Source organism: Heloderma suspectum, chromosome 5, assembly GCF_057233095.1.
Source record: "Heloderma suspectum isolate Gila_16-S chromosome 5, 16-S_ref, whole genome shotgun sequence".
NCBI classification, from domain to species: domain Eukaryota; kingdom Metazoa; phylum Chordata; class Lepidosauria; order Squamata; family Helodermatidae; genus Heloderma; species Heloderma suspectum.
The window spans coordinates 20,766,238-20,793,947 of NC_139462.1; the positions used below are offsets into that span (position 1 = coordinate 20,766,238).

Consider the following 27,710-nt stretch of genomic DNA (forward strand, 5'->3'; position numbering starts at 1 on the left):
AAAAATAACCCAGTTACCCAAAGATATATATTTCAACAGAAGCAACAAAGAGTCTTAAAGATGAGCAAATTCACTTCAACAGAGTTCATAGTGTTAAGAGGCTTGCTCAACAGTGTAAATGTACAATATACTTGAAGTAGATTGTGTTGGAAGGTAGAATGTTATGCCAGTCAAGGGTCTTCAGGCTGCCTGCCTTGGTCTTGCAGCCTCTTCCTTATGAAAGAGCTTCTAATCAGCATCTGGTTGGCCGCTGCAGCAAATTAAATACTGGACTAGATTTACTATGTTTCATTTTCTGCTATGTTACAGACACGTGTACATTAAAGGGAAAGCACAGAGTGCATTTACCATGCTGAGAGCATTTTTGATGTCTGTCTGATGTGGCCCTTTGTCAATCGGAAGATACTGTGGTGGGACACAGAGAAAAAGGTTGCCTCCAAAGTCATTTGGTCCATATTTTACGAGCACAATCCTATAACATGTTTATTCAGAAGAAAGCCTGTTGTGTTTAACATTGCAGCCTATTAGTATCTTTTATTAATAGAAGTGAATAAATGATCATGCAGATACACATATAATAGCAGCTATTAAAAGGCATGTTTATCTGATACTTGCGGGGAGCAATCCTATGGCTGCTAGTCAGCAGCTAGATGGCCATAGGATATGTGGTTTTCCAGGAACCGACCTTGGTGCCCGTGCTCCGAGGTTGCTTCCTGGAAAACTGACTCCCCCCCACTTCCGCGCTGCCTCACAGGCAGCGTGGAACAGCCCTGGGCTCGGAAGAGGAGCGCGGAGCGGGCAAAATGGAGCGTTCCGGGGCGGGGAAGGCGGAAATGCCAGCACAACACATCCTATGTGTTGTCCGGCAGCCTCCTCCCCTGCTCTGCCTTCCCATGGCGAGACAGCCAAAATCGGCTGTCTAGCCGCAAAAGCAGGGCAGGAGAAGTACGGAGGGAACGATCCCCTCTGTACTTCTCCTGCCCTGCATTGGATAGGCGGTCGCCTCCAAGTTCGGAGGTGGCCGCCTATCCCCATAGGATTGTGCCATAAATTTCCCCAATATAGGCAAGTCATCTCAATTATGTCTACGTAATAGTAAATCTTTTATATTTAGGATGGCCTAAGAAATGGATTTTTGCTCTGGAAAAAACAATAATTTCCTATTAAGGTCATGTTAGAATTGTGCTCAAACAGATCAAACTGGAAAGGTTTTTTTTTTTGTGTTTTTTTTTTAATGAAAAACAGTATTTTATAATAGGATAAGTTGACATTAATAACAAAGCATGATGTCAATAATGATAAAGGTAAGGTGCCTGAAAGATAGCATTAACAGCAAATCTTTCAGTTTAGTACAGAATAGGAAGCACAGAGAAGTTTCTGAGTTTTATTATGAATAAAATAAGCTTGCTTATTTATTTATTTATTTATTTATTACACTTATATCCTTAGTTACATGACTATATATACAGCAAATTACAAACTATTATTAGGGTACAAAATTGTCTTTTGATTATCAGCTTCATATGGAAGAGTGATCAGGAAGCCTCAAGGAATGGCTGTTGGTATTTTCAGTAATTCTTCAACTTCTTCTTGTAAAGCCTCAGCCTTTTCAGCCAGGAGCATCTGCATCCAAGCACAAACAGCTGAAGTCAAATTACCAAGAAATTAGAAATGTTTCTTATGTATTAGTGGTAAAAAGAAAAGTTGCAGTTCCAAAGATGATGTATATTTCACCCCGCTGCAGCAAAAACAGGCTCACAAATACAGGGACTAGTCAGATCCATGTAATCAAAGTTATCACGCACACAAGGGCCAGTTTCCAAGACTCTGACACATTCTAGTGAGACTAAGAAACAAAACCTAGGATGGGGCTATGCAGATGAAAGGGCAAGGTTTGTGGCCAGGGTCATCAGGAGCAGGGACTAGATTCAGCCCGCACTCTTATACCTCCAACTATTTCTCTTCACTGTCTCTCGTATTAGCCAACATTTGCCATTCAGTCCTATGCAAAATGCAGAGTGCTGCACTTCAGGGCACTCTTGTGATGAGAGCAAAATCTGCCATCCATTCCACCTGGCCCCTCACTGCCAGGAAACCTGCAACGGGGTGCAACGTGTGCCTGTGTATTGATCCTTTCAGTATATAGGCCTGTTTCTCCACACGACAGCCATTACAATGAAGGGCTTTTGCTAGCAGTATAATACAGACAGTTCATCACGTTTCCCCAAAAGAGGAATTTTTTTTTCCTCCAATGTGTCAGGAATCCATTGCCCAATGCCTTCTTGGCAGCCAGGAAAAAGTTATCCTGGCTCAAATGCAAGGCTGCTTTGCTCAGGGTAGTTATGCAAAGTCTCTGGTAAATTTAGGCAACCACAATATGGCCGCATTCCAAAATGAATGGGGATTCTCTATTGCTCCTGTCTTCCCTCCAGCATTACTGAAGACTGATTTGTGCTGGGAAAGCATTTTCTTCAGGGCTTTTCACAGCCATTTTACACACCTTTGCAGATGTCACTATTTGTCTGGCCTGATGTCTTGACAAACGCTCAACAGTCTTCACCAGCACTTCTGTATCTGCGTTAGCTAAGTGTGCTAAAGTTTTGTATCCTGCATTGTAGAGTTGTTTGGCTCGAGCCTGAGAAAGGGGACAAAATTAAGGAAGAGAGCAAGCAGTAAATTTATGCGTCACTATCATGCCTCTATACCAGTGGTGCAGAACCTCAGGCCTGGAGGCCAAATCCAGCCCACCAGGTTTCCCCAGATGGCCATGCCGCCTTCCTCTGACCCCATTCCCTTCCCCCAACCATTTGGTGATTTGCTGGCTTTTGTGCAGGTTTTTCCTATTGTAAAAGGCTGAAATGCCTCTCCTATGCATTAGTTACTGACAGTAAGAGCATTAAACTAAAGTATGCTGGCACTTTTTGCCCCGCCCTTTCATCTTCTGCCTTGTCCCCTTTTGCCTTCAGCTCTGTCCAGAACTGGAATGCAGCCACTGAAAGCTTCTCCGAAATGGAATGCAGCCCTCAGGCTGAAAGTGGTTCTGCACCCCTTGCTTTATACCTGCCTCTCATATTTCTAAGCTACGATTTCTGATAACTAAACCTTTCCTCACTCTTTTTGTATATTAGCCCTCTCTATGATTCCAGATCTTTTGGGGAGATATTTCATCTCTCTTCACCACCACATTTTTCTCAGTTCAACTCTTATGACCCTGATTAAGATTTGTTGAACACATTGCCCTGCTTCACATGTAATGTCAATTCATGGGTTGTTTAACCCACAAACTGGTGGGGCCATGAGCAAGGTAGGGAGCATGCTGCCTCTTGCGTACTTGTCACTCCTGCTTTCAATTAGCTTTAATCAACGACCCAGGAAAGCCCTATTCTTGGGTTGTTTGATGTGACATCCAAATCTGGAACTCTGGTTGTTGAGCAACAAACAACCCAGCTGGGTTAAACCCACAAACCATAGGTGATTGTTGGGTTAAACCTGGGTTGTTTAACCATAAACAACCCCAAGTTCTGGGTTCAGACATCACATTAAATAACCTAGACATAGGGTTCCTGGGTTGTTGATTAAAGCTGATTCAAAAACAGAAGTGGTGAGTGTGTCGGAGTCAGTGCACACATTCCTTCACTCACAGTCCTGGTAACCCATGATTTAAACAATCTATGGGTTGTCGATACGTGCTATCCAGGCCACTGCCATAAAATGGGTATATGACTTCAAAAGTAAGCTTTGGAAACAAACAAGTGTTAGTTTAATATTCAGGGCTCTTGAAAATCTTTATTCTGTTATTTCCATGTATGACTGTTTATGGTTTGCATTGTGTGATTACAGACACACACACATTTATTTACAGCATTTATATACCGCTCCACATCTAAACAGACTCTGAGGCAGTGAAAATATATCATCTGACTATTATTATGCTATTAACTTGCCTTCACTCACCAATTTATGTGGGTTTTCCAATTTACTAATGTATAAAGAGGGTAAAGCAGGCATAATTGTGTACTCATTTACCCAAGCATTTAAGCATTCAGAAATGGACTTTCCTGAAGAATCGGTTTACTAACCTCTAAAACGCCTGCCACTTCCATAAGAGGAACAAGCTCTGCCTTAACACAATATGTCAATCTCTTGGTAAGTTCTGTCAAGAGAGCTTTATAAACCCAGAATTCATTCAACTCCTGTAAAAATAAATAAAAGATAAATAACATGTTAACAAAACTCATCTGTTGATTTTATTTGGAAAACTGCCCACCAAATCCTGCCATGTTTCTAGAAGACGAAATGTTATGCATCAGTTATTGTAATCTATTTGCAGTTAATTTAATGTTTAACAGTGGAAGTCACAGGGTAATAAGCAGGAGATTGAAATCAGATTATCTGCGTTGGTACATCTTAAAACACAATGATGAGATAACAAACAGGAGTAGCCAACAGGAGCAGGCCACATCAATCAAGTATTTGCTACTAGTTAATTGATGTCAAAATGGTTCTTTTAAAATGGGTTTTACTTGGGACATAATAAAACACTATCGCAAAAGTTCTACGAACCTGTTATTCTGTTTAAGAATTCTCTATGACCCAGTTTGCACATTGTAACAACCCACATGGTTTCAAACTCTGGATTGTTTGTCTCTCAACAATCCAGAGTTTCGTGTTCAGACATCACAGAAAAGCTCCGGGGACAAAGTGTCCCTGGCTTATCTATAGCAGCAGAATCAGATGGACAAGCAGGAACCAGCATGCATGCTCACTCCTGCTCATCATTTATTAACTGTGGATTGTTATGATGTCTGAACTAGGCCAATGTGTGAGCTAAGTAAAACAGAATGTGTTGAATGTGGGACACTTTTTAAGCAATACTGCTTTGTTCAGTTCTCGAATTAGAAAGGGAAACAGCATGAGACAATTTGGAAAATGTTAATGAAAAAGAGTGATGTTTTGGTGTTCCACCAATGAAGTATTCAGCATACATTACCTCACAGAAATGCAGAACTGAGGAGGAGAACGAAGCAGCTGAACTAAGAAGGGTTTGAACAAATCCTCGTGATATGTTAAATTTTTCTGCCACATTCCATACGTTGGTCTCTTTTAACAAGGCATGAAGAACAAAGGACAAGTAGAGTCTGCCAACAGTAATAGTCTCCACATCCTAACAGGATATCAAGCTTAATTAGAAACTAAAGACATAATTTAATGGAAAAATCTTTTGTATCTTTCAGTTTTTCTGAATTAACGGAATAGATAGTTACACTCCTAAATGTATAAATTCCCATAGCTATCTAAGAGGATATACTGACAGGCAACATGTATATTTGAGGCATAATACCACACATTTCCAGCAAAGACATCAGCCATTTCCCCCCTCACTTGCTGCTTTGATGAAGGCTTCTAGGGAATTCAAGAGCTTGCAGACTATTTTGTGACATTTTGGTTGGCCTAATAAAGGTATTGCCCTAATACAGACTTTGGATTTTTTTTTTCTTATTGCCAACACAACTACCTTCTACGTTTTGTATGACTTGGAGAACGCCCACTTTAATTGTTCAACAGCAGGATTCTACACTGAAGGAAGAGGATTTTATATCACCTGAAGGACCTCTGTTCTCTGAGGGTACATCCCCTTCAACTACTAGGTGAAGCTATCCAATACTGACTTCTTTTTTTTAAACTTAGTACATCACCTAAAATTATTTCCAGCTTTGTTAATACAAAGATTGTTTTGTTACTCTCTACTTCTTTTTTCCACCCACCAAAGATCCTGCATGTTTTGCCTAAGGGTGGAGACAGAACTGGGTCCAGCTGGGTTTTATATTTTCAAAATTGGGGAATCAACTGTTGTATGTTTCTTCATCCCAGAACTCCTAGGTACAATCTGAAACCTACATACTTCCTGGTAGAGCAGGGGTGCAGAATGTTTTTGGCTCCTGAGGGCTGCATGTGGAATATGCTGGGGGTGGGGGGCACACACACATGCATGCTCAGACATAAATGCAGTTATTGTCAATTTGAACATTTTCCCAACAAGCATTCATGCACAGCTGAACTCTATGCATCTCTACTCAAAAATAGACATTGGGGTCAAATGGATAGGAGGCTTTCTTCAGTGCTAAGCTGAATCTACCATTTGAATCTACTCAGTAATCCTTACAATATTTTTAAAGCCCTCTAATTACTAAATGAAATTACTACTGCAAGAAGAATAAAAGTATAATACTTCAACAGCAGGAGAAAAAGAGGGAAGGAATGAAGGGATAATTTTTTGACAATTACAGCTGCTCTAAAAATCTAATCCTGTAATCACAGAAGTAAACGGAGAGTCACAAATGTATTTTTTCCAATGTTGTTTTTAGGTACCTCATTATACTAAATATACCTTGCTCTTACCTTTTTGATGGCTTGTCCAGAAGCCTTTTTGGTAATAAAACTCTCTGGCACTCCAACAATATTAGCTATCTGTTGTTCCACTGGACTTAGTTGACTGTACTAAAAAAGCAAAATTAACTCAGATCTATAGTTAAAACTATTCATGTAACAAACAGAAAACACAGGACACAACCCATCTCTATATAAACATGAGGTGGGATTGGCAGTGGGACCTATAGTGTTCTGCTCAGCCTCTCCCCTAACTTGGTATGAGTGCGTACTACCTGCTCCCAGGGAATTACTCAGAACAGGAGGCCCTTACATACCACAAGATGTAGTGATAGCCACCAATTTGGATGGCTTTAAGATGGGGTAAGACAAATTCCTGGAGAAGGCTAACTATGGCTACTACTCCTGATGGCTATATACTACCTCTAGTATCAGAGGCAATATGCCTACGTACACCAGTTGCTGGGGAACATGGGTAGGAGGGTGCTGTTGCACTCATGTCCTGCTTGTGTGTTCGCAGTTGACAGCTGGTTTGTCACTGTGTGAACAGAATGCTGGACTATATGGACCCTTGGTCTGATCCAGCATGGCTCTTCTTATGTTCTTAAAGCCCTTTCCTGTGTCCCCGACAAACTATGTTAGGTTTTACTTCTAGGTTTTCATGTTTCAGCCTAGGAGACAAAAATGTTGCAATATGAAATTATCTAATCAAAAAGAGGTACGAGATGCTACACAAGTTACCGTTAAGTTCCTTCTGCTCAGAGGGTTGAAAACATCCCATGGTAGTATTTGAACACAGCAGGGACAACTGTGATCTGTTACTCATCTGCCCAATGGAACAGCTGAAGTTGTTTTTGTGCATCAATCTACTTGAAAGCACAGTGGCCATTTTGAAAGTCCAGCCAAAAAAAAGCGCCATCTGTCCTCCTCTTCCCGCAATGGGATTCCTTCTTGCCTGGGTTTTTCAATATGGCTGCTGCACAAGAAAGAACTTCAGGTGTTCCATTGGGCCAGACAAGTAAGCTCCTTGCTATTCAACTCAGCAAGAGGGTGGAGGACATCCATATATGCTAAATAAGAATATAAATTAGTTTTTTTTAAAAAAATACCTGTTTAAAATAGATCATCCAATTTGGACTACATTGAGAAATCATATCATATGGTGTTGTCAGGTACAGTAAGTGAAGGCAGCTTTCAAGGATTAGCCCCTCAAGGCCTTTCTTCAGATCTGCATAGAGTTTGTCACAATATGCCAAATCGACAGAACCTAAGATGTATTTAAAGATAAACATCACAGAGTGCCCAATGTTATGTAGATTTATATTTTTTCTGTTGCTGAGAAGATATTAACTGATGTTACATTTTGGTATGCCAGCATGTTGGAAGACACCCGAATCTTCATTACCCAAAGGGGTCTTTCCAGATGATAAAAACTCTGTTTCTCTTAGCAGGACACAATGTCAAGTCAAACTCCATATTTTATCTCCACAAACCAGACATAGCACTGTGATTCAGTGGGGTATTAGTGGCCTTTTCTTACGTATGTAATTGACATTCCATACAGACTCACCACCATAATGGCCTTGTTTGCTAAGGTAAGCACTGTAGTTTACCAGCAACTTGATTTAGTGGTTGAGTACTGGGAAACTGTGCTTTACATATTAATAACTTGTCCATATTCCTCCTGCCCAACTGTCTGTCAAAGGTCTTAACATGATTATACTTCAAACAAGGCAATATTTTGGTGACAGAAATTAAGAAGCTGAACTGAATTTGTTTAGATGTCTGGGCACTGTTCTTATGCTGTAAGCTAAATGTAGAGTTTCCACTGACTGTCCACTTCAGGGGGATCTAGCACTTTTTGGGATATGTGCAACTCACTATGTTCCATCCACTGCTGAGTGGGCATAATTGTCCCCTTTCCTGGCCCCTCATGATCGCCACACCCTGCTTCTTCCAACCAACATTTTGAAGTGGGTGCTTCTCAAAACCATTTTAGTGACCTGTTCTTTGTGCATTAATTTTTTTCTTAAAAGAGTGCCTGTAGCACAGAGTAAGCAGATTGCAGCCTTATTTCCAAGTAAACCCAATTAGGATAGGACTTTAAAGCCTGACTTTTTCTAGTCAGTTTCCCAACTTAGCCAGGAAACTTACTTTCTTGTCAATTTCAACCTTACCCCTTGATTTTTCTGGTCACTTCATGACCAGGGTAGAAAACTGCAGAATTTATTAGATCATCAATGCACCCCCCACCCCTAAACATTGGATAAGACTCCTTTGATTCATTGCTTCTCAACTTTGCTTCCTCAAAGAGAACCAGGAAAGAAGCAACTGAAATTGTAAGATGCACAATTTCAGAGTGTCTCTATTCCAGCATAGTGACATTTCAAAATTAATAATATTTTTTTTTAAATCAAACATCAATAAGAATATTGCAACCTTACAGCCACATATACTCAGAAGTGCTACTGTGCTTTGTAAGCTTGGAGAAACCCTGGGAGAAGGGAAGGGACTTACTTTACAGGACATGAAATGGCTCTGCAAGTAGAAATGCCCAAGTTATAGAGAAAGGAGGGGCATCCCCAGTGACACCTCCTCCTACTTTGCCTCGATTGCACCCAAATGTATTTTTAGCATATAACCTAGGAAGATCTTTTACCTTTATAAGTGGCTTGACCCAACGGAGTGATCTCTAGATTACACTGAAAATTTTGTTCACTATCACAGCTTGTTCTCTCTTTTATAAGTCCATTTTGTTTCAGCCATTGCAACACTTCCATAGTTACATCTCGCAGGCTCTTTTCTTTAGGCAGAAGTTGTGGTTGGACGCTAAACAAGGTGGCACACATGAACTGGTAAACTTCTTCAGGACTGGTTGCTATCTGTAACAGAATACAATAGGACAAATACTATACTAAAGGACAAGTTTGAAAAACAATCTAATGCCATTAAACAATAGAGGTTGGCCATTTGATCTTCTATCTGAAACTTTCCCTCCCTCAGTCTCTTTCATGTGTTCTTAAAGTAGATGATTTGATTAAAATTTCAGAGTTACCTTTAATCCAACCAATGATAAGAGTAAGCTTCGAATACCCTTGTTCAGCTCAAGCAGGAGATTGCTGTAACAGCTTTCTAGTGGGCTGTGTACCAATTTTTGAACCTTAAAAAAATATTTACAACATGTATCAATGAAATATTACAACTAAGTGAAAGAAAAAAGTTCTCAAAGTCATATTTGTACCAAACACTACTAAAAGGAGCTGTCTTCTCCGTCGTCCCATATCAAGGTCTCCCTAAGAGGACTCTCCTAATCATGCCATCTATGCATCAGATACCCTGTATTGTCTTACTAGTGCAAGTCAACTGCAGCTTTGAGCTGGTCTTCTCAGAGGAGGCCCCAGGTTTATGGAATGACCTCCCTCAAGAGGTGTGATTGTGTACCTCCCTCCTGGCTTTGGATGGTAGGAATGGTAGTGCTTTAGAACTGCTTTTGAGTTTTTACGCTACGCGATAGCATGGCCTATTTTTTCCTCTTCAATTTGTTTATACAGAGTTGTGGTTTTGCATTATTTCTTGTTTTAAATGCTGGTTGTAAGCTGTCTTGAGCTCTTTTAGAAAAGCAGGATATAAACATTTTAAATAAAACAAGCAATAGAACACACAAAAGAGCTCTTCTCAGAGGATGCTTCCCAGCTCTGGAGATCTCTTCCTCTCCACGTTTATTAAAGCCTGAACCTTTTTTAGTATCGACTTAAGACATTTTTATTTTGGCAAGTATTTAGTAGAGGAGGAGAAATATTTTAGTAGTATAAACTTTTAAAAAATACATGCGTAAAAAGTTTTCTTTTAAATATGTGGATGTATAAGCAGTATTTTAATTTTTCATATATCACTTTATCCTTAAAGGATGCTACCCTACCCTAAGCCCATGCAAACAGGACAGATAATCTACAAAATTACACAAAACATTTTGTAAAGTCAGGATGTTATGTGGTAATGTGATTTAATGACGAAATACCACTGAGTTTCAAGGAGAGGGGCTGGGCCTTTCTGCCCTTACAACCAAAGAAAAAGGTGTCTTAAATATACTTACTAAAAGGAGAATCAAACTATTTCAGAGCAAGCTTGTGTTTTAAAATTTTGAGCTCCTCCCTATACTACACAATCGACTTATCCTGATGACTCAGAAGTCTCAAAATCGCCATTCTTTTCACTTAAGTTACCAGTTGTCTGTCCTTCTCTTGTGCTATAAGAACGCTTTCCCCAGCTTTGTCAATACCAGCACGACCAGCTCTGCCAATCATCTGCTTATACTGGTTCTTCTTCAAGAATTCTGTAGCAACATATGGAGCTCTTACAATAACCCTAAGGGAACAATGAAAATGTATTTTACTTAAATGATAGTGCTAACACTTATCAGGTATTTGAAAATGACTTTTTCTTCCCAAGATAAAAGATTTGAAGATACTATTATGCTTTTTAAAGATATGCAATATAAAAAGAGTAGTTAATGTATAATGTACAAAGCATATGATTTTTTAAATCATTAGTTACTGAAATGAAGAAAACAAAATGCATCATATTGTTAGAACCTCAATATTCTTCAGAACTGTTAAAGTGCATAATATTTCATGAATGATACACTAAAGTAATGAATAATGCTTAGTCATATAAACTTTTAATTCAAAACAACTTCTGGCTTTAGTGAACCAACTATTTCTGAAATATCCTCCTAAGACAGCTGTCTAGCATGGTGGGAAAAACTGTTAGGTCTTTAAAAATTAGGATGTATGAGCATCATAGTAAAATCAAGAATAAGATTACAGATGCTTCCTTGCTGTCCTATGCCACTGACAAGTCCCACAAATGGGAGGATTTCTTCCTTTCTGACTGAGCGGTTGAGATCACATTTGTACAATAGGATTGATATGGACAGACTTTTGTTACACAGGGAAGCATTCTGGATATTCAAGTCTTAAAGCATTAGCCCCAGGTTTAAATTAACGGACTGATTTGTCAGTGTTTTTGTAAACCTTTCCCTGATGAGTACTGTGCCTTTAGATTGTGAACAGCATTTCTGTATGTATCCTGCCATGTTCACTTCCTGACTTAGAACAGCTACGGTGGCATTTATCTTTTGTTTGGTGATTGGCTTCTGGTTTGGTGACATTTTGGGAAGAGTGAGTTAGAGAAAACCAGTAAAAATTAACTTAAATTTATGGCAAGTTTGTGCCAGTTAAACTTTGGGAAACATTAAATATTGCAAATGCATTTGTTTTTTCTCTTTCAGAATTTCTACTTTCAATACAGTATTGGAGTTCTCTCTTAGAAGGACTATCTCACTCTCAACCTAAAAACACAATTGTCTACTTTGCCTTATTGACCAGTACACCATTGAAAAATCTATCTATTCAGGAAGTGAAACAATCTTTCAATGATATCAGTTATTAGTGTTCGTTATTAGTGTTTTGTACCTTAAGAATTGTCTAAAGGAGTTCCTGATGAAAACTCTGTATAGTCGAAATGGGAACATATTGGGATTTCGTAGACTAGTATGACTGGTATGGTTGTTTGTGACATTGGTATGTTTGTTGTGTACCATCAGGTGTTTCTTTATAAACATTGTATAAAATTAATTGGTATGATTGTTTGTGTACCATCACATGCTTTATTTATAAACACTGTATAAAATTATCTTATAGGTCTAGTGCAGTTCTGTTAGGTCTCTTGCACCTTGTGTGTTTGTTTTAAGCTATTATTGGGGACTTTGCCTTTTCTGTTTTGCATCCTCCAAGAATACCAACATCCTTAAGACCAATTCTACATGGTCCATTTTTCTCTTCTTCTTCATAGCTCCCAAACATAGTGCAAGGAGGAATCACTTTCTTGCTATTTTTAGCCCTGGCCATATTTGAGCCGAAGAAAAAGAACTTTTTCAGTCCAGAAGCAAGAGAGGCTGAACTCAGGAGCAAGAGCCAGTATTTACTGATCAGGTGATAAACTTGTTTCTCAGCCTTGCCATTCAGGCTCTTGGTGGGGGCTCAATAACTGAATGCTCCACTACGCAAAAATAATTCCCTGTACATAGAAAACTAACTTGTTGGGGAAAAGTCTGGTGCCCAATCTCTAATTTTGTATGTTGAGGGGATCTGTCCTAAGATGGAGGAGCATTCAATCATATGAGCCCCCACCTGGAATCTGAAGTGTTGTTTGTGAGCTAGGCCTAGTTTGCCTCTGGTATTTCAGGAATCTAGCTCAGCCTTCTGCTTGCTGCTGGACCCCTTCCTCTGGATTCATACAAATGAGTGAGGGAAATGTTAGAATTCTTCCTATATGCCACATGATTAAAAATGATACTTTGGGGGGGAGGGCAATGAAGGCTTTAATGATATCCAATACAAGTTGTTTGAAAATTAACCTTCGAGCTGGCAAGTTAACTCCAGCAGCAAGTGTAGATGTGCAGGTAAGGAGACAGAGGATGCCTGTAGAATAAGCTTCTTCTATTTGTTTTCTTTCATCACAGGTTAGGCCACTATGGTGATAGGCAATTCCAAATGGAATAGTTCGCTTCAGTACTGGACAAAGTCTTCCATTACAGATGTTTGTTAAATCTTTAATAAGATCCTGTTTTTCTTTCTCCTTGAGCTTTTTATAGTCTCTAGGAAAGAAAAGTACTATTAGACAATGCTTGTATACCAACTAGCTTGAGACCTGTGTTCATATGAGATTTTTGCTTTACATTTTCCCCACCAGGAAAGTGTTTGTTTATCTAAGATAAACAAGGAATGGTCAATTACACAGTCGATGCATGAAACCTGTGCAAGAGCAAGAGCCAGTGCAGATATACATGTGGTAAAGGGACTGGGAATGGACTATGGGACTGTGCGCTCTCTCACAACAAACCATTCCCCTCTCAGGCACAAATTCCCTCACCTTTAATTATGGTTTAGTGCTATGTTTGTTATGCTATGGCTACTGCTAACTAGATATGCTCCTAATCCAGGATTTGAAACCAGCTTCAAATTATGGCTTCATTAATACCTGAGTTAAATGCGAATTCTGGTTAGTGTTAATTTTTATTTATTCATTCATTACATTTCTATACTGCCCAATAGCCAAAGGTCTCTGGGCGATTTACAAAATATTAAAACCTTAAAAATAAAACATAAAAAATAATATAAAAACAATTTACATAAAAACAGTGTAAAACAATCAACCATAAAAATCCCAGGACTGGTTAAAACCTTATGCTGTCAAATTCCTGGGAGTAGAGGAAAGGGTAGAGGGAAGTCTTAACTTGGGGCTAAAAGGATGGCAATGTTGGCACCAGGTGGACCTCACTGGAGAGTGTTCCATAATCTGGGGCCACCACTGAAAAAGCCCTTCTCCCTTGCTTGAAAAAGCCCTTCTGAAATGGCCCAATAAGAGAAAACTAGGAACATAGGATACTGAGTTAGACTTCTGGTCTCCTTTAGCTCAGTACTGTCTACACTGGCTGGCAAAGGCTCTCTGGGTTTTCATTTCTCAGCCCTCTGGGAGATGCTAAAGTCCTGGAATGCAAAGCATGTGCTCTGCTACTGAGTTATGACCTTTCCCTAACTAAGACAAACATAGTAAGACAGAATCACAATAAAAACAATAAAACCTAAAAAGACCTGAAAGGGCCCTACTCATTACAGGTAAACAGGAAAAAAGAGAGAGCTCCATTTGAGGGCAACCCATCATCCCTGGTGGCCAAAGGAAAACTGCACTCCACTAGAGGTTTATGCTCAAACACTGACCATTTTAAAGATGTTTCCAAAAAAAATCTACAGTGAGTGAGTGACTTTGCCTTACAGCCAAGAATAGGAAGTATAACCTACACACTGCAAAAGCAGAGAGCAGTCTAGTTAATAAAGACATTAATATATTTGGCCAGAACAAGTGATTCTTTCACAGGAAAGAGAAGTAATTCTAGATCCCGAGGACAGGCAAACCTAGAAGAGGACATACAGAGCAGCCACATATTGAGAAAAAAGTCCATCCCACTGTGTTCCCTTGATGTCAATTGCCACTGTACTCTATTTCTAACCATTTATTACCAACACTGGGATGACTTCGTTCTGCCTTGACAAATATGGTTTCAGGTTGCCTAATCATGACCAATCTCTCTCTCTCCATCAGTATCTCTGTCACATCACAGCTTTGTACTACAAAGATTGTCATTTTGGATGCATTAGTGCCATTGTCCCATGTGATACCTTGGGTCTGCTCAATATGCAGATATAATATTATAGCATAATATAAAATCACGTGGTCACTGCATACTATTCTGATCACTTTGTCTGCAAAGCAACTCTTAGGATCAGGCCTTTGCATAAAGAGTAGTAAACTCCAAAGGCTAACAGTTAAAATGTTGATTTAGCAACTGAACTGCATCCAGGAAACATACCTGTTCAAATGCTTGCATATCATTTCTGCTAGATTTTCACAGTTCTTTTTAGTGGGACAGAAAACAAGGCAGGAATACTTTGGAACAACTTCTGTCACCAATGCAATAAGGTGGTCAGGATCTGTCTTCTGCATACTGCTAGAATACTAAAAGATGACACAGCTTTGTTTCTAAACTGAATTAAGTTTTCCGCCTCAATTTGTCAAAATATTCATGCAAAGCTTCAATATATTTAACAAGTTATAGTGAAGGCAAGCTATAAACTTGTTCACGATTGAAGCTTCAGTATTAAACAGTAGTTCAAGGTGTTTAAGTCGCTTAGAGAGCAATCCTATGGTCCCTGGACAAGCATCCCAAGGACGACAGGATGGTTCGGAAAACCTCTTCCAAGGTCGGAGACAGCACTCCAACCTTGGAAGGGGAGTCAGAGATCCACCCCACCCCCTAACAGAACCATGCCAGCTACCTCTCCAAGGTCAGAAAATCAACCTCTGAGAGGGGGAAAAGCAGGCATCATAGTGGTCAGGGAGGGGAGGAGACTGGAGAGGCCAGGATATGATTTATCCTGAGCCTCCTCCAGCCTCCTTCCCTCCCCCTCCAAAGTACCCTTGCTAGATGGGCTGAAAAGCTGAAAAAAACCAATCTAGCAAAAAATACAGGAGATTGGAGGACAGGGAGGCAAATATTGCCTCCGTTGCTCCTCCTGTCCTGCTGTCTTCAGCCCTGCAGGGCATAGGAATCTCCGCGTTTAGGGGGCTTCTATGCAGTGTGGGCGCAACCCACAAGATTGTGGCCTTAAATAATAAAGGAACACAAAACCAGCACTTGATTCTTATTAATATTAGCCCCTCCCCACCCAAGGTTACTAGGATCAGGGCCATATAGCTTTTTCTGGTAAAATATACACTTAGAACAAAGCAATTCTCAGCAAATAAACCAAGCTATTTTTAAAAAACCCAAAATTTTAAAAGCTAAATATACAATGACTTATGTGTAGTGTTTTAGAGCCTATGTTTTGTGCCAGATGCAGGAAGAACATACTATTGGAAAATATTACTGTAAAGGCTATTACAATGTGAAATTATGCAGAGTTAAAAAAAAGCTTTGCAGAGTTATCTGCCTTACCTTGAAATCAAGGAGACGTGAAAATGTAAAGCCATTTTCTGCTTTGGTATCAACCTCATAGATGCTGTCTCGTATTTTAACATATTCTTTTAATTCTACCTAGATTTTTACAAGTTACATACAATAATCAGCTTATGACTTGTATAGATTCAAAGATGAAACAATGGATATAATGGGGAAGGGTGTACTGAAAAGGGAAGAGTAACAACCTAATGATAAAATCAGCCACGTTAACAGCAGTTATTCTGTTGATTATATGCATAGTTCTTGTTTCCTTTCCTAAAAATGGAAGATAGATTGAGATACTTCCTAGAATTACAATGCTACCTGCTTTCACGTTTTTACTGTTTTCCCTATACCTTGTCTTACTAAGAAAAAATTAGTGAACACTTTTTTCTTTGCCTCAATGGTGACTAGAAGGTAACACCATTTTAGAAACTTTGGCTAGGTAATCCTAAACATCTGAAAGATTGACAATGGATGGTATCTTCATTTTCAAATTATAAATATCTTCCATTTTTGCAAGAAAAGAGAAACACAGTAGTGCAGCAAATTAATTGCCTCAAAAGCTCAGAAAGAAAAATGCCTCCTGAATCCTCACGAGCTGAACTACTTCAATATGCAACATTTACTTCTTAGACTGTTAAATTCATTGTCTCTAGCCAAATACGTACTGGTCTGAAATTACTTGTATAGTATTCTGCTTTCAGGAATTGCTGCAGGTCTTCAACATTGCTTAAAGTTGCACTCATTCCAATAACCTGAGTGGTTTCTACATAAAATATAATATAGTTTGACATGGTAAATATTTAAGAATTTGACAGTCAGATAGTAGAGTATCAAGTATCAAACAGAAACTGCAAAGGAAAGTCATGGTACCTCATACTGCAAATAAAACAAGATAACCACTTTCTTCAGTAGATTAATACCAAGAGCAACATCCATCTCAGAACCAGTCTTATACAATGTTTTACCAATTGTAGTAAATACTGTTTAGATTGAACCAGCACAAAATACAGCCCTGAAAGACTCTAAACTGAGGTGGAAATAGTCCCCAAGGGTGATTCCAGACAGAGAGCTCCTAGCGCTACTAATCGAAAGGCATTGTACAGCTATTCTACTCTTTCCTCCTTAATGGATTTTTTTCTGGAAAGAAAAAGAAGCAGTAGAAAAACTGGAAGGATAACTGAAGACAACTTCTGGAATCCCAGTAAAATTCTGTGAATGAGGCATGGCGATTGCACAATGAAGGCCTTGTCTGGAAGCACCCGTTATCCAAAGAACGCAGAATAAAAATCTTTGTATGTTTGAGGCTGCAACCCTATACACATTTACTAGGGATTAAGTTCTACTGAAATCAGTGGGACTTACTTCCAAGTAAACAGGCATAGGATTGAACAGTGAGAGCCCTTAAGTGCACTCACCATTTCTGCTTCTCCCTCCCCACATAGCCACCCCAGAATTATACATTTTTCTTTGCCCTCCTGAAACTACTCTCTCCCTCCTCCACGAACTAGAGTAGAGCTCCTTCCCCTTCACACCCAGTGCCTACTGTCTGTCAATACAGATTGTGTTGTTGCCTCTCATGCTCCCCATATCTGAGTGCATAGCTTGTAAAGAGGATGGGGAACAAAGTAAATCTCAGTGTGCACAAACATACCAGCTGATTAATGGCTAGAGTGTCAGACTAGGACTGAGGAGACCAAGGTTTAAATCCTCACTCAGCCATGAAGCTCACAGGGTGACCTTAGCCCAGTCACTATCTCTCAGCCTAACAACAGGGCTGTTGTGAGGATAAAATGGCAGGATCAAGAACCCCCTTGAGCTCCTTGGAGGAAAGGTTGGATATAATGCAATAAATAAATAAATAAATAAATAGGTATAAAAACTTCCCTTTATTTTCTAGAAATAATTCTAAAGCTATATACAATTCTAAACATTGTACATGATAGGTTATACTATTAGTAACATTCATTAAGATTTTAGAATTGCCGAACTTGTTAACGTTCACTATTTTATTTATGAGTTCTTGACATTATGCAGAAATTACTTACTGCTTGCATAGAGAATCTTTGCAAGTGTCATTTCTAGAATAGCTCCTCGACTTCCTTCTCCAAGCATGTGCAACTTTGAATTAGAGAAAGATGTAAAGAAATTATGAGACTGGAAAAACATCAGAAAGGATCTTTAAGAACTTCCAAACATTAACACGGAGAACAGTCAGATTACTTTGACATATCTGTTGTATTTTGACTCACCTCCCCCTTTAAGTTGGAAGCACAGAAAGAACTTCTCTGGTGTAAAGAGGAGGACATGGGTTTATCACAAGGGATATATATTTAAAGTTTCTTAAAGTGTATTTAAAGGTACCAATTAAACAAGGCAGTTAATGTTTTACACACATTGTTACATTTAGTGTTGGCCACTACTGGAAATTGAATGCAGGTAAAACTGATGTTCACAAGCCAATGTATGCTGGATAAAGGTAAGCTTGCACTAATGATGACTGGCAAACCTAATGATGCTCTTCGAAGGAGTGGAAACACCCATGATCACTAAGGCGTGCAGACTTGGAATGCTGCTACTAGCAGAAAGACTGGATGCAAATCTTCTTATAAATAAGTAGTTATTTATCATGGATTTTTGTGTTGATATTTGAACTTGTAAATTGTTATTTTAATTTGACTATTTTATAATTTGTTAGTTAGCTACTTTTAAAATCTTATTAAAAAGCAGTATATTTATTTATTACACTGCATCTTAAAATAAACACACACACCTTGCCTTCCCAGGTTGATTAGGCCAGACCGCTGGGAGCAGTAGGTATGAGTACTAAGGGCACAGAAAGCAGCACTCTCAGCAGCTTCTCCAGTAGTTTTCTCCTGGAGTCTCTCAAAAGCCTGAGCTGCTTGTAGAAAAGATGTAATAGAGCAATCCTAAATGGAGCAGAAGGTGAGCTAGAACACGTCAGCACAAAAGCAGCTAGGGCAGAAAGTGTCCGAGGAAGCGATTTATTGCCGTTTTTTCTCCATACAGTTCTCCTTTAAAATATTTTCCCCTCCAGTTGAAATCCATGGGAGGGAAAATGCCTATGCCAGCCTGAGGTTGGTGTAAGTAAGAGGCCCCATGTAGAAAAGGAGGGGCTTTCAATCCAAAGATCCAATGCCACCCCTACCCCAGAACATCACACTTCAGGGTCTATCACTACCAGGGTCAGGAATGCCACTAGATTTACGCCTGCAGAGTATAAAGAGGGTGTTGGGATTGCCCTGCCTGACCTTTGTGTTTGAACTGACATTTTGTGTATGGAGTTAAGGAAATAAAAAACACTTAATGTATTATTATCATGAATATATATTTTTAAGAAAGCTATGGCAGCTTAAATCATACTAACATTAATAATTTCCAAAAAGTATCTTGAATACATTTCAACTCGCTAAGAAGACGTTTAAAAAGCGAACGGCTCATTAATGTAATCCATAGCACAGTGCAACTTTTGAAAACAAGCTTGAATTAACAAATTTAAAATATTTTTTAAAAAACAAACCTCATCAACTACAACTAGACCCAAGTTGCTGATTCGTCCTGTTTCTATCAAGGAATTGACCAGGCTGTGTCCTTTCTCAATAGTAGCAACGTACAGGGATTTCTTTAGCCTTCTTTTGATTGGAGGAATTCTTCCTTTACTTCCTGCATATTCTTCAACAAGAAATCCTAGTTGCATTCCAAAACCTGACAAACCCCCAACCTATAATATAATATGAGGAGAAAAATTTTACTATAAATATTAGGAACCAAATCCTAAACTTAACTGGTTAGAACATGTTAATGAGTAGTTTACAATGAAAGCCACATCCTATGAACTAGCTTGATTTCAGGGCTAAGGCCAAAGAAAACTATGTACGTTTGTTCATAATTTCAAAATAGCAGTTTTCTTATGAAGAACAGCCCAATACTATGTTTGTTTACAAAGCTATAGGCCCCAGTGAGTTCAATGGGATTTACTCCCTATTTAGCCTGCACAGGACTGCAGCGTGTCACCATTGGTAAGCTGCGGGGACATGGTTCTAGTTAAATACAAGGATACCTATGGATATAAAATTGTATTCATTTCACACCTTCTCCTGAACAATAGCCACGTAAGGCAGGATCATTAAAACATCCATTTGCTTGCAGAGTAATTCTTGAAGAATTAAAATTTCAGCAACAAGTGTTTTTCCACCACTGGTTGGCAAGGAGTATATTAAATTCTTCCTCTGTTGCAGTGATTCTAATGTTAAGCAGGCATGCTGCCAGTCTGTCAAAATAAAAGAAAGTCATTACTCACGCTCTTCCTCTGCTAGTGTATCATTCACAGTAATTCCAGATCAAAATAAAGTTCTCTTTTAGAATTCTACAAAGATTTGCTAAAAAAAAATGGAATGTGACATTTAAAGAAAACTCAGTTCCAACTTACATAATTTTAAAAGCATTTACAATTCTGATGGCATCAAGACTGCATTCGTATGGAACCTGGCAGAGCAGTATTAGTAATTCTTAGTAGTAGATGAAGTACTAATTAATTTACATAATTAGTAAATATTAGTAGTACATGAAGATACTCATTTAGGTTGAAACATAATTAGGCACTGCACTGATGCAACTGTAGATGAAGTACACAACTATGATACCACTAGGATGGCTCACATGAGTCAGTATGTGATGATAAAAAGGCAATCAGAAGATTGGCAACTCCTATAAAATTTAGTGTAATTAGTGAAACAAGGATGTGCTTTTGCATGCATAGAGATAATGGGGTGCTGATGAAATGGAAATGTGGAAGCACTTTAGTTTTGGCCTGAAAATTCAAAATGCCTGCCAGTTCCACTATGGCTGCCATCACAGCTACAATTATGGGCTTTTTCTGCTATATAGTCTTCTGCAGTAAGGATATGTTAGTTAAACTGATTACAATTAAATTATCCTTACCATGAAATCCAGGACATTATCTGTAAAGATCTGGTGCATGCTTGTACTTTCCTCCTTTAAGGGAGAACAGGTGGAGGGGTGCCTAAAGTTGTTCTACTTCCTAAAAAATTGACACCACATCTGGCTTCTTCCTGGCATTGGGGCTGGAGAGACTTCAAAGTTACGGAAATATGTATATGAAGGAAAGACACTTTTTGCAAGTCAGGCACAGTTTACTCAGTGGCTTGTTTAAAAATTTGGAGTGTAAATGGTAGGTTAGGCATGTGAGGAAGAGTCTATAAAGTACTAGTCTTTCCTAAGTGTCAATCCAAATGTCTTTTAACAGAGAGTCAAAATAAAGAATTGGAAAAAAAAAGGAAGTGGGGCTCCATTCAAAGTAACAGAGGAATAGTGTCTAACTGGGTCATTACACTTGGAAATCCTAACTTAGGGCACAATCCTATGTATGTTTAGACAGAAAAAAAGGCCTACAATTCCCAGCATGCCCCAGCTAGCCATGCTGGCTGAGGCATGCTGGGAGCTGTAGAACTTTTCTTCTGTCTAAACATACATAGGACTGCGCCCGTAGTTCCTCTAACTTACACACAAGGTGAAGTCACCTTCTACATGCCAGGGCACTGGTCTGCAGGATTTTCCAAGCAAGAATAAGAACAAAAGATAAAATAGGCAGGGAGAGCAATCTTACGGACCCTAGACAGCATCTGTGTGGGGTGGGATAGGGGAGATAGGATAGTTTGGAGTCCGAGCTCCCCACCCCCTCCTAGCAAAAGCAACCTCAGAGGAGAGGTAAAGGGGGCATTCCTGTGGGCAGGGTAGGTACTAGGAAGAACAGCTTACAAGGAATCCTCCAGCCTCCCTCCTTCCCATCCTTGACACCTCATCTAGAAAATGCCCATCTAGCTGAATGCAGAGGAGTGCTACTCCCACTTTGCATAGGGATGCCCGTTAGCCTCCGGATTCAGAGGCTGACGGGCATCCGGATAGGAGTGCGCCCTTAACCCCCTTATTTTTATGGGGCAAGTCTCAGAAAAAGAGAAGGAAGATGGATAGCAAAAAATCCACTAACCAATCAGATGAGTCACAGAAGAAAGGAGTGATTAAAGCTAGCGATTACATCTCAAAGGTAAAAAATAGGGAGAGACAGCTGGACATTTCCTGCCAGATGCTCCTTGTAGATTTAATTGGGGGAAATAGTGTCTATACGACTGTATGCATTAGGGATTATGGATGAAGAGGGTCTTTTGAGTAGACAAGGGGCATTCTGCAGAGGCAAACAATACATCAGTCTAAAGTTAGACAATGTGTAGAATATTTTTGAGGATGTTAGCCATGTTGGCCTTACAGTTATTTGGATTTCCAGGCCAAAACTTCAATTTTTCCACATTTACATTCCATCAGCTCCTTGTTACCCATGTGCATGCAAAAGCACATTCTTATTTCATTTCGTGAACTGTTCTTTTGCATTGATGCTCTTCTAAAGATGCCATAACAATGGAAAACGTATATGATCTCTGCCTCACATACCAGAGATTGTATCAATAAAATTTAATGTCATGCAACTTTTTCCATATGTTTTCCATCTTATAAGAGAAATATTCATTCTTTATCCTCTCCTTAACACACAAAAATTTAATTGCACTTCAACAGTATGTACAAAAAACACAAACAAAACAATTCAGTTTCACAAATATATAAAATTCAAAGGCTGTACTAAAGGGGAACTTCAGCACAAAATCTAATACTACAACAGGAAGTATGGTGGTATTACCATAAAGTTTCTCAATTCCTCTGAACTGTAGTAGCAGCTCCTTGACTTTGGTGGGTAAGCCATAAAAAGGACCAATATCAACAAATGAAATTTTGTTATTTTTCTCAGCGACACCAATCTCTTCAGATACAACAGCTTCTTTGAGCTGTTTACTTTTAGACACGAGTGGAGTTGAAGCTCTGGCATTCCCAGCCATTGCACTTTTGAGATGATCTTTGAGACTCTTTCTCCTACTTGGTTCAGCCAATGCACTTGTAGATTGTTTGCTATGTTTATTATAATTCTCTGTATCATGGCAGTAAGGTAGATCTGAGAACTTGTCAATACCTACATTCATGTAATCAGTTTTTTCTTTTACATTTTCTGCTTTATTAGGGCCACCTAAGCATTCACTTGATTTTTTAAGAAATAAAAGCTGTGATGACGGCAGGCTTTCTAGACTATCATCTAGGGACTTTAGGCTGCTATTCTGTTGTTTTTTCATAGTCCTTGTGGAATAACATTCACTTCTCTTTGAAACTATCTGTGCCATATTCTTGGCATTCTGTAGGTGAACATCTCCACATACAGGCTTCACAGCAGTACTCCAATCTAGGTTTTTGTAGTCCAGATCATTATCAGTAGACTGTATGCAACTTTGCTCTATATCATGTACTTCCACTAGCAAAGAGCTGTCGCCAGAAAAGCTGTCATAGTCCCCAAACATGTCATCTTCACTGCAAATGTACTGCAAGAAAAAGGAATCTATATGACTTTTTAATAATTAGCATTTATATACAGAAATTTAGAGCGTTCAAAGCACTTTACCGTACAACAACCCAGTAGGGTAGAAAATAACCTCACAGCGCAGATGGGGAACTGACGCAGAGACAGTAGTTTATCAAAGGTCACCTAGTGAGTTCTTGGCCAAGGCAAGGGTTTCTTTTTTTACTGGCCATGTTCCTTTAAACAACAGCCTACTGCGCAGAATAAAATAGGTAAACATTTTTCCCATTACTACAAAATACTAATAAGCTTCTTCCGTGTAATGTCTTTGTGTCATGCTGCTGTTAAAGGTGCATGAGAGGAGTCTAAAAAAAAAGGTAGCAACCCTACTGAAATTTGAACTACAGAGTTCTTGACTTTAAAGCTCACCATCTTAGCCAGTAGAACACAGTCCAAAGTGCTGCTGGCTCAAATTCTGAACAAAGTCTACCGAATACATGTCAGATTCCTCACTTAAATGATTAAGAGAGCAACCTTGTGCCCCCTAGACAGTGTCTGGGGGACACAGGACATTTCAGTTTCCTGGCTCCAAGCTTGGAGACAGGGCTCTGAGCCCAGAGAAAGGAAACCCTGCTCCCTGCCTCTTCCCTCGCAGCCCGTGTGGAGAGAACTGCGCTGGTTGCTGCTATGAGCTTGCAAATGCGAACTCATATGGAGTGAAAGGGGGTGTTCCCAGATGAGGGGAGGGAAGGAGACTGGGCATGTGGGAATACAAGGTATCCCCAGTCTCCTTCCCTCCCCCTCCCAAAGCCTCTGGTAGACAGGTGAAATCACCCAACTAGCTAAAATGCAGAGCGGAATGTGTGTTGTGCCTCCCACTCTACAATGGATACTCGTAAGCCTCTGAGTTCGGAGGTTTACGAGTACCCGGGGAGGATCACATTGGACTGCGCTGTAATGGTGTTAACCTTGAAGCCCTAATTGGCTTGGGACCAGAGTATCTAAATGAATGACTCCCCCTCTCCGCTAGGACTCTTTGGTCATATTTGGAGGCCCTCCTCCTCATGCCCCCACCAAAGGAAATTAGGAGGATGACTAAAAGAGAGGGGGCCTTCTCAGTTGTAGCACCAGTTTGTGGAATGCTTTCCCCAGGAAGCTCAGCTGGTGCCTACATTGTTATATTTTCAGCGCCAGGTGAAGACTTTTCTTTTCTCCCAGACATTTTAGATTTATGGCTTCTAAATATATTTTTTCCTGTACTGTTTGTTATCTTTTGTATTATATTTATTCTTCTAACTTTTTGTAACCTGCCCCGAGGACATTTGTTACTGGGCAGATTCAGGGTGCAATCCGATCGATTGCGGCCTTGATGATCGTAAGCCCCCAAACTCGGAGGCTTATGATCATCCTATGCGGGGTGGGATGGCAGAGGTGATATTCACCTCCCCATCTCCTTGCCCTGCATTTTTGGCTGGCCAGGCTTTTTTTTGCAGGTCTAGAGAAGATGTTTCAGAGGGGGAGGGAAGGAGGCTGGCAGAGGCTCGGGATAGCTCATATCCTGGCATCTCCCCTCTCCTCCCCTCCCTCTTTCCCCCATCTCCGAGGTTGAGTTCCTGAACTTGGAGGCCAGCCAGCATGGTATTTTCAGCACCAGCTGCAAGGGTGTGTGTGTGTGTTAGATTTCCAATCCCCCTTCCGAGGTCAGAGCGCTTTTTCAAACCTTGGAGGGGGGACTCTGAACAATCCTATGGCCCCTTAGACAACTATCTAAGGGCTATAGGATTGCTTCCTAAGGTCACAATCCTATTAGATCCATCCTGGGTACTCATAAGCCTCTAAACTTGGAGGCTTATGAGTATCCAGTGCAGAGTGGGAGGCGCGCTATATCTCTCGTTCTGCGTTTTAGGTAGATGGGCATTTTCGCCTGTCTACTGGAGGATTCGGGGAAGGGGAGGGAAGGAGGCTGGGGATGCCTTGGAACCCTACATCCCCAGTCTCCTCCCCTCCCTGCTGACACGACCCCTTTCACCCCTCTATGAGCTCGCATTAGCAAGCTCATAGAAGAAGGAGGCGCGCTTCTCTCCACACCAGCTATGAGGCTGTCAGGAAGCTAAGTTTCCTGGCTCTAAAGCCAGAGCACTGTCTCTGGCCTTGGATCCAGGAATCCGAAATATTCTATGTCCCCCAGATACTGTCTAGGGGCCATAGGACTGATCTCTAAAAAAAAGTATAAACCATTGTTATCTAGATCCATCTCACCAGTAAAACACACAACACTGAAGATTTTTCTCTGTGCAAAAGCTATTTGGCTCTGAAAATTACCTACAACTCATTTATAAAAGTGATTTTTCAGTCTAGTGCAATGAAACTTGATCCCAACATGAACATGCATAGGATCACAGCCTCAGTTGTTATTCTGATTCCACTAAAAGCTATTTTTAAAAAGTTTACATGCTTTTATAAGTGCTATTTTAGGTACATGTAATTGAACTAAAATGTAACTATAGCTTTATTATGTTGTTTTGACTGTTAATTTTTGTGTTTTTTGCATTGAGAGCCTTTGACTGAAATGCAGCACAAAAATAAACAGTAACCTAACATAGCAGGACCTCCTATTTAGCCTGGCCTCCCTTGTGACAAGGGAGAGGCATATTTCTCCTCTTATTGTTACTCTGAAAAGCACCATGTACATTGTCAGAATAATAATAACCTGAAGGAGCAGGTTTGTAGCTTGGGGGTCCTCTTGGTGCCATCTCTGTCACTTGAGGCCCAGGTGGCCTCAGTGGCCCTGAGTGCCTTCTACCAGCGTCAGCTGGTAGCCCAGCTATGCCCCATCTGAATAGGGATAACCTGGCTTCAGTAGTCCATGCTCTTGTAACCTCCAAGTTAGATTACTACAATGCACTCTACGTGGGGCTGCCCTTGAAGACTGCAGTTTGTCCAAAATACAGAAGCCAGATTGATAACAGGGACCAGAAGGTCCAAGCATATAACCATTTTGGCCTGCTTTCATTGGCTACCTGTATGTTTTCAAGCCTGCTTCAAGGTGCTGGTTTTAACCTATAAAGCCTTACATAGCTTGGGGCCACAATACCTGACATAGCACCTCTCTTGATCTGAATCCACCAGGACGCTATGATCAATATTAGGGGCTTTCCTCCAAGTGCCTCCTCCAAGGGAGTTTTGGAAAGTGGCAACAAGGGAGAGGGCCTTCTTAACGATGGCCCCGATTGGCATAATCTCTCCCCACTGAGGTCTGCCTGGCACCAGAGTAAGGATATCCTCTCCTCCCAGGCATATATGATGGGGCATTTATGTCAGTTGTTTCTATCAGGTCCAGTATCTTACTGTAAATGTTTTAGCTGCTTAAGGTCGCAATCCTATGCATGTTTAGACAGACAAAAGTCCTACAACTCCCAACATTCCCCAGCCAGCTATGCTGGGAGTTGTAGGACTTTTGTCTGTCCAAACATGCATAGGATTGCACCCTAAATTGTTTTAAATTTTGTTCGAGATTCTGTATTATAATTATTTTGTATTATGTTACGTGTTTTTTGTGAACTGCCCAGAGAGCTTTGGCTATTGGGCAGTACAGAAATGAAATAAATACATATAACTTCCAGCCACAAATAGGGAACATTTGACAGGTGCGCCGTGGCTGGACGGGAAAGCCCCGGAAGGCTTTAATTCTCAGGCAAAGAAAAGAGGCTCCAGGTAGGGTCAGCCAGCCCAACACAGGCTGAGGAGTCGGGGCTCCGTGTCGGTACCTCAGGCTCCGCTTCCTCCTGAACTTCCCCGTCTTCCCCGGAGCTCAGTTTCTTGCGTGCGGGCGGAGAGCGGGAGCAAGTCCGGTCCCGGCTCCTTTTGCCAGACGAACCGGCCCGTCGTCTTGGCCGTCGCTCCCGCGTCCTCCTCACAGCGACCCCGTCGCCTTCCATGAGGCAGCGGCATAGCCTACACCTGGCTCCCCGTCAGGGTCGGCCAATCCTTCACCAGGCGGGACGGCGGCGGCGAAGAGGGCTGCTTCTCATGAGGAGAAGAGGAGGATCCATTTCCCTCTCTTCTCCCCCCTCCCAATAAAAAGGAACGTTCCAGCTCTCCTCACAGCAGCGTTCCGGCTCGCGCGAGGACCATACCAACTACTAGAGAGGAGGGTGCGAAAGAAAAGTAATTGACGTTACCGCCACGCCCCGCCCGCTCTCTTCCCTTAACGGTCATTCTGTAGCGTCGGTATTAATGATACGTACGTCACTTCCCGTTCTCGCACCCGACGGGACAATGAGGAAAGCAGAGAAACGCGAAGCGGAGCGCGTGGACAGGGAGAGA

The 27,710-nt window shown here is 40.5% G+C and overlaps 1 protein-coding gene across 2 annotated transcripts; it reads right to left on the reverse strand.

Annotated features, from left to right (window-relative positions):
- Positions 1-1,233: 1,233 nt before the first annotated feature.
- HELQ (helicase, POLQ like) lies at positions 1,234-27,610 on the reverse strand. Of its 2 annotated transcripts, none has more exons than XM_084855462.1 (18): positions 27,566-27,610; positions 22,680-23,406; positions 20,062-20,240; positions 19,491-19,691; positions 17,998-18,070; positions 16,618-16,715; positions 15,944-16,042; positions 14,819-14,964; positions 12,806-13,045; positions 10,611-10,752; positions 9,443-9,547; positions 9,047-9,269; positions 7,497-7,654; positions 6,400-6,498; positions 4,991-5,164; positions 4,080-4,193; positions 2,501-2,635; positions 1,234-1,623 (listed from the first exon to the last, which is right to left on the reverse strand). In XM_084855462.1, exons 2-18 carry the CDS (start codon positions 23,383-23,385, stop codon positions 1,546-1,548), a joined length of 2,970 nt encoding a protein of 989 aa, XP_084711588.1. In that variant the 5' UTR covers positions 23,386-23,406; positions 27,566-27,610; the 3' UTR covers positions 1,234-1,545. The 2 variants fall into 2 exon arrangements, with proteins under 2 accessions (XP_084711588.1, XP_084711587.1); XM_084855461.1 differs by lacking the exon at positions 27,566-27,610 and adding an exon at positions 27,152-27,462.
- Between the last annotated feature and the right edge of the window lie 100 nt (positions 27,611-27,710).